The sequence below is a fragment of the Heptranchias perlo genome, unplaced genomic scaffold (assembly GCF_035084215.1).
Source record: "Heptranchias perlo isolate sHepPer1 unplaced genomic scaffold, sHepPer1.hap1 HAP1_SCAFFOLD_73, whole genome shotgun sequence".
Taxonomy (NCBI): domain Eukaryota; kingdom Metazoa; phylum Chordata; class Chondrichthyes; order Hexanchiformes; family Hexanchidae; genus Heptranchias; species Heptranchias perlo.
In genome coordinates, this window is record NW_027139761.1 from 2,254,566 (window position 1) to 2,262,411 (window position 7,846).

The 7,846-nt window shown below is 42.8% G+C and overlaps 1 protein-coding gene across 1 annotated transcript in view; it reads left to right on the plus strand.

The window, feature by feature from the left end:
- The window catches only part of LOC137318766 (deleted in malignant brain tumors 1 protein-like), a 43,560-nt gene extending 37,524 nt beyond the window's left edge, over positions 1 to 6,036 (plus strand). The window contains exons 13-17 of the mRNA XM_067981416.1: positions 576 to 683; positions 1,502 to 1,606; positions 4,028 to 4,159; positions 4,694 to 4,853; positions 5,447 to 6,036. Coding sequence (XP_067837517.1) covers positions 576 to 683; positions 1,502 to 1,606; positions 4,028 to 4,159; positions 4,694 to 4,827 — 479 coding nt within the window. The 3' untranslated portion in view covers positions 4,828 to 4,853; positions 5,447 to 6,036. The remainder of the gene's footprint in view (positions 1 to 575; positions 684 to 1,501; positions 1,607 to 4,027; positions 4,160 to 4,693; positions 4,854 to 5,446) is intronic.
- The last annotated feature ends 1,810 nt before the right edge of the window (positions 6,037 to 7,846 follow it).

Here is a 7,846-nt window from a genome sequence, read left to right on the forward strand (position 1 = left end):
TCAGGCAAAATGTGATACCAAGCGACATAAGGAGATATTAGGACTGGGGACCAAAAGCTTGGTCAAAGAGGTAGGCTTTGAGCAGCGTCCTAAAGAAAGAGAGAGAAGTTGAGAGGCGGAGTGGTTTAGGGAGGGAACTCCAGAGCTTTTGGCCTAGCCAGCCTAAGGCACTTCTACCACTCGTCTATGTACACACATGCACACACATTCGTTCATATACACTCACACGTCCATACACACAGATCCGTTTATATACTCATATACAGACACATTCATACATACGTACACTTGTTCATACTCACACATATATACACACACATTGATACAAATGCACACTTGTTGATACTCAAACACACACATAACATAAACATTCATACACTCATACAGGCACGTACATATACTCAAATCCACATGCGCATGCACGCACACACGAAAATCCCTTCCCTGTCCACACTACCTGCCTTTGTTCCTTGACGACCAGCTTCTCTGTGATTTGGATTTATTCGCACACAAATTAGTGGTAAATGTGCGTGGAATCAAACAAAATGTTAATCTCCCCGCCCTCCCTACAACAGGTGCTGTCACTCGCGGCAGGGGTTCGCCTGCTGGTTTGTACCAAGCAATTTATGAAGAGATTGAGAATATTCCACCCGGCGAGGATTCCAATCAGCTCCGTGGATCAGGTCTGTACATTTCCTTTGATACGAATCTTTACTGGATCGGCTCCGCTTTCCTTAAATATCCATTTTAATGGTAACTGTTCTGACTGAAAACGATCAGCAGTCTGTTCACTGTTCCCATGTGAGATATTGTTATCACAGTGAGAGTCTCTCTGTGTCCGTGTGTATAGTGACACCAGGAATGAGTTTGGGAAGATTCCCTCTGGGCCGTTCATTGTTCCCCTGTGAAGAATTCCTAACACAGTGAGACCGTCTCTGTGTCCTTGTCTATAGTGATCCCAGTGTTGGCTTTGGGAAGATTCCCATTGTTCTGATATCTGAGAGCTTCTTTACTAACGGGCTTTACTCTGTATTATTGTTTATGCTCTGAGATCTGAGATTATCTGTACTAACGGGCTGTACTGTGTATTATTGTTTCTTCTCTGATATGTGAGATATTATCGAGACTAACGGACGATAATTTGTATTAATGTGTCTGCTCTGTTCTGTGTAACAGAATCGGTATTATCGGGCTGCCCAGTTTGTTTCTTATTCATTAACGGGATGTGGGTATAACTGGTAGCGACGGCATTTATTGTCCATCCCTAGTTATCCTGAGAAGGTGGTGGTAGGCCATCTGTTTGAATCACTACAGTCCGTGTTGTGAAGGTATTCTGGGTCCATTTATTGTCCATCTCTAGTTCTCCTGAGAAGATGGTGATCGGTCTTCCCTTTGTAACAAATTCCAGGACATTAACACAGGGACGTTGAAGGTTTTATATTATTTGTTCCGGTTTCCCAATCAATCTCTCCAATAACCATCCATGTTTTGTGTTTCACAGTTTCCAGTTCCATTGACTCCCTCAATAATATCGAATATTACACCAGTTTGGGTGTCAATGATCCTGGATCAGAAGATTATGAAGGGATCTCCTCCAGTGATCAGGGTGGGTACATTTTCACTTCCCACGATCTCTTTGATGTGTTCATGATCTCTACTGTCGAAAACCAAGAACTGAAGACATCAGAGTTATTCAAAGTAAATTGACACTGCCAACGACCCGCGGTTCTGGAGAGGGATTTTAGTTACAAAAGATTGCAAAAATACTTCGGATTTGAAGCAAATGTATCCTGTTTGTACCCAGTAGTATCATGGAATGAAAAATTCCGTTGAATGTATTTCCTCACATTTCTCTATGGAATGTGAAATGTGTGTGCTGGTTGGGTGGGTGATTCAGTGCGATATTACAGGACCCTCCCGTTCTCTGGTCTCATTAACGTCTCCGCTGTCTGCGTATTGAGGCTGCATTATTTTAAACCGAATTGAGACAAACTCGGTCCATATGTCAATGACCACAGGTCACAGCATAAAATCAGCTCGAGTGCAGGTCAGTTTGCGCTCAATGAAACAATAGGGGTGGGAGTGTGGGAGAAGAGGATCCGTCACTCTGATATTACTGGGAGTGTGGGAGAAGTGGATCCGTCACTCTCATATTACTGGGATGGGAGAAGTGGATCCGTCAATCTGATATTACTGGGATGGGAGAAGTGGATCCGTCAATCTGATATTACTGGGAGTGTGGGGGCAGTGGATCCGTCACTCTGATATTACTGGGAGTGTGGGAGAAGTGGATCCGTCACTCTCATATTACTGGGATGGGAGAAGTGGATCCGTCAATCTGATATTACTGGGATGGGAGAAGTGGATCCGTCAATCTGATATTACTGGGAGTGTGGGGAAAGTGGATCCGTCACTCTGATATTACTGGGAGTGTGGGGGAAGTGGATCCGTCACTCTGATATTACTGGGAGTGTGGGGGAAATGGATCCGTCACTCTGATATTACTGGGAGAGTGGGGGAAGTGGATCCGTCACTCGGATATTACTGGGAGGGTGAGGGAAGTTGATCTGTCACTCTGATATTACTGGGATTGCGGGGGACGTGGATCCGTCACTCTGATATTACTGGAAATGTGGGGGAAATGGATCCGTCACTCTGATATTACTGGGAGTGTGGGAGAAGTGGATCCGTCACTCTGATATTACTGGGAGTGTGGGGGAAGTGGATCCGTCACTCTGATATTACTGGGAGTGTGGGGGAAGTGGATCCGTCACTCTGATATTACTGGGAGAGTGGGGGAAGTGGATCCGTCACTCTGATATTACTGGGAGTGTGGGGGAAATGGATCCGTCACTCTGATATTACTGGGAGAGTGGGGGAAGTGGATCCGTCACTCGGATATTACTGGGAGGGTGAGGGAAGTTGATCTGTCACTCTGATATTACTGGGATTGCGGGGGACGTGGATCCGTCACTCTGATATTACTGGGAATGTGGGGGAAATGGATCCGTCACTCTGATATTACTGGGAGTGTGGGGGCAGTGGATCCGTCACTCTGATATTACTGGGAGTGTGGGAGAAGTGGATCCGTCACTCTGATATTACTGGGAGTGTGGGGGAAGTGGATCCGTCACTCTGATATTACTGGGAGTGTGGGGGAAGTGGATCCGTCACTCTGATATTACTGGGAGTGTGGGGAGAAGTGGATCCGTCACTCTGATATTCCTGGAATGTGGGAAAATGGGTCTGTCACATTGATTTCCTTGGGAATGCGGTTCCAAACTGGGCTTAATGTAATTCACGAGAACAATTGCATCTTCAAGTTCTGTGAAAAATGAATTCAGCAATTCAGCAGATTTCAAATAATTATACAATCTTCAGTTGAGTTGTAAAAGTTGCAACAGAGTGTGTTCTCAGCACGCGAACGAGTCTTCTTCAGGACACGTTGAATCGACAGGCTCAATTATATCAATATGTTATCAGATTTATAATAGTCGATTTTATAAACAGAAAATGACTCTGAATCCATTAGCATTCTGATTATAATGAGATTCAATCTAATTCAAATCGCAGATTTTAAAAGTTACATCTGCACGTACGGCCTGTCAATTTACTTCGATGACAAATTCCGATGTTCACATTCACAGCGGAAACTGGCGGTGTGAACGGTCACACTGTAATTACACCGTCCCACCAGTGACGGCTCTGTAGTTGATTCACTGGACGGGAGAAGCAATTCCAGCCTGACAGGTGGACACTGGAAGCTTCTGTTAGAAATTTGGACAAAGGAATTTATAATGTACATTCAACATATCAGGAGAGGATGTGTGAGTTTTAAACGGAGACTAAACTACCTTTGCACATCATGATCCAATAATAACCCGCCCTCTATCCCCACTTCACCTGAAGAATGCAATGGCTCCACTGTCCCTCCCTGCAAGTCCCAGGGAGATTGACTGATAATAATATAATTCTAAGTTCCGTGTTCTAGCATTTGGTTTCAGTGAGAATCACTATTTCCTCCCAGGTTCGGTTCCGGGCGATTATGACGATGTTGAACCTGGAGCCATTGACACGCAGGGCGGGCACTTCCCGCTGGAAAGTGACCCTGATGATCCGCCCACACTCACAAGAGCCGGCGGTGATCTCTGCACTCTCGGTGAGTTCAATCTCTGATATTCCTGAATTCACCAGCCCCCTCTGTAGGAATGTCCTGACGTATTGATGTATTGGCGCTGTTTTGAATTCCATTCCAATCGGCGGTGACACAAATATATAATATACTGATATACATTGCAGTTTCAATCATAACATTAATACTCAATCTGTCTCTCCCCACATCATACAGCTCTCAAACCCGCACTGAGACCCATCATTAATCCATAATCTCTCTCCCCACAGTATACAGCTCTCAGACCCGCAATGAACCCACTTGCAATCCCATCATTAATCCATAATCTCTCTCTCCCCACAGTATACAGCTCTCAGACCCGCAATGAACCCGCTTTCAATCCCATCATTAATCCATAATCTCTCTCTCCCCACAGTATACAGCTCTCAGACCCGCACTGCGCCCGCTTTCAATCCCATCATCAATCCATAATCTCTCTCTCCCCACAGTATACAGCTCTCAGACCCGCACTGATCCCGGTTTCAATCCCATCATTAATCCATAATCTCTCTCTCCCCACAGTATACAGCTCTCAGACCCGCACTGAGCCCGGTTTCCCTGTCCCTTTCATTCACGGAAAAAATGACGATGTTGTCCATGACTCGGACGCAGCCCCGGACATTTGGCCACCGATGGACAGTGAGATTGTGGCTTAAAATATTATAAGTTCTACATCAAATCGGTAAGAGCAGCGTTTTATTGTTTGTTCAATTGTTTGTGTCCCAGTGCTAGGAGAGAGTCCAGTCCCGGGTGATATTGATTATTGCACATATTAACCAAGGACTGCAGTTGTTTCTATCCCTGATATCCCAGTGCTGGGGGAGTGTCCAGTCCCGGGTGATATCCATTCTGTTATAATGTCGAGTGTGTTCTACGGTTGGTAATGGAAAATATCAGAGAAAATATGCTGTGTCTTTACTATTGAAATAAAAGGCCCTTTAATAAGGTTGTATTTAATTATATTTTCTGATTGTGGGGAATGTGTTTTCTACAGTTTATAATTCTATAATTATAAAAGAGAACAAGTTGTATCGTTATTATTGAAATAAAAGTTCCCTTTATACCAACCATATTCTGTCTATCGTATGATAGGGGGGAATGTGTTTCGTGCAGCTCGTTGACGTGACATATCAGAGAGAATATTCTGAGTATTTACTAGTGAAGAAAGACTACATTTGATTCTATGGTGTGTTGGTGGGAATTGTTTTCACCGTTCTCTCTCTCTCTCTCTCTTTCTCTCTTTCCCTCTCTCTCAATGTGTTTTTTCCCTTCCAGAAAAAAGTCAACGTTAAATCCAGGATGTGATGTCCCGAGACGTGACAGAGACTGGCACGAAATATTCTGTGTTAAATCTGAGAGAATGTCCATTAACTTTTCCAACAGCGTGAAGACGCTGAATGTGCTTTTCATCACAATATAAACATCACTTTATTTTAATCGATCACCATGTCACTTTGTGTTGAAATAACTGGATTTGTTTTTTCTCCATATTCTGTCTGAAAGTGTATGTGTTCTGTGTAATTAACAAATGTAAAACGGAAAGAATGTATTTCGGATCATTTCTCAGTCTGTTAATACTGTATATACGCGGATCCTGTAATAGAGATTAAGAAGCTGTGTTGATTAATTATGAGTTTACAGGATCTTCATTTTGTGATCGCTTCACTTTTTCATATCTCTTCATTGCAGGAGGTTTAGAACCCGCAGGAGATCCAATGAATGGTCTGCCTGTTTTATATCCATTTATTGTAACTGTCCATCCACCAATACAAAAACTGAAACAACAGATGTTTCCCCACCTTATACTCGATGTACAGAGACTGCTGCAGTCTCATAACATAAGTGGTGATGTACAATGTAAATAGCATTCAATAATAAAATACATGTATTAAATATTTTAGTTGGAATTTTTGCCTTTATCGCTTTTTCTTTGAATATATTAAACACGTTATCATAGTGTCATGGTGTGGTACAGCACAGAAGGAGGCTATTCCGCCCATCGTACTGGTGCCGGCTCTTTTACAGAGCGATCCAATTATCCCCACTCCTCTGCTCTTTACCCATAGCCCTATGTGTTTTTCCTTTTGAATTCCCTTATGAAATTTATTATTGAATCTGTTTCTACACCCATTCAGGCACTGCATTCATTACTCCCTGCGTAAAAAAGTAATTCCTCATGTCGCCTCTGGTTCTTTTGCCAATCACCTTAAATCTGTGCGCTCTGGTCACCGCCCCTTCTGTTACTGGAAACAGTTTCTCCTTAATTACTCTGTCAATACCGTTCATGATTTTGAACACCACTATCAAATCTCCACTTAACCTTCTCTGTTCCAAGGAGAACAACCCCAGCTTCTCCAGTCTCTCCAAATAACTGAAATCTCTCATCCCTGTGAGCATTCTTGTAAATCTCTTCCCTAACCCTAACTCTAACCCCTTCTGAGGCCTTGACATTCGTCCTAAAGTGAGGTGCCCAAAATTTATCAGAATAGTCCAGCTGAGGCCTAACCAAGTTATTAAGGTTTTATAAAGGTTTAGCATAACTTCCTTGATTTAGTACTCTATGCCTCTATTAATAATGCCAAGGATCCTATGCGTTTTTAACAGCCTTTTCCACTTTACTGTCACCTTCAAAGATTTGTGCTCATACACCCCGGGGTCTCTCTGTTCCTGTACTCCCTTTAAAATTGTACCATTTAATTTATATTGCTTCTCCTCGTTGTTCCGACAAAAATGTATCAGTTCAGATTTCTCTGCGTTAAATTTCATCTGCCATGTATCTGCTCATTTCACCAGTCTGTCTATGTCCTCCTGATGTCTGTTACTATCCTGCACATTGTTTACTACATTTCCGAGTTTCGAGTCATCTGCAAATTTTGAAATCATGCCCTCTATACCCAAATGCAGGTCATTAATATATATTAAAATAACAGTGGTCCGGTCCTCATACTGACCCCTGGGGAACACCACTGTATACTCCCCTACAGTCTGAAAAACAACTGGTTGCCAGACACACCACAATGTTGTTTCGCTGCCCTACACTATATATGGGGGTTCCGGAATATGGCGAGAAATCAGGAAAATCTGATTAGAATTTCAGAGTCAATGTTTTTCAATTTCATTCTCAAAGTTAAATACTGCAGTTAACCTCCAGCAGAGGGCGTCCATTACCCTTTCAGGATAAATGCTGCACTGTCCAGTATTCAACAGCAGAGGGAACATGGAAACAGGAGGAGGGCTTTCAGCCCTTCGTGTCTGTTCGGCAATTTAATTGGATCATGGCTGATCTGTAACTCAACTCGATTTGGATCCGTTTGATCCATAAATTTTGAGACCCTTACCGCTTAAAAAATTATCGATATCAGTTTTGAAAATATCAGTTAACCCAACTTCTACTGCCTTTTTGGGAGAGAGTGCTAGATTTTGGTGAAAACATGCTTCCTGATTTCACTCCTGAATGTCCTAGTTCTAATTTCATGTTTGTGCCCTATCGTTAGGGAATCCCCGACCAAAGGAAATACCTTTTTCCATTTCTACTCGATCGAATCCTATTATCAGTTTAAACACCTCAATCAGATCACCCCTCCACTTTCAAAACTCAAGGGAATACAACTGATGTTTGGCAACCTGTCCAAATAATTTAACCCTTTCAGCCGCGGTATCATTTTGGTCACTTTT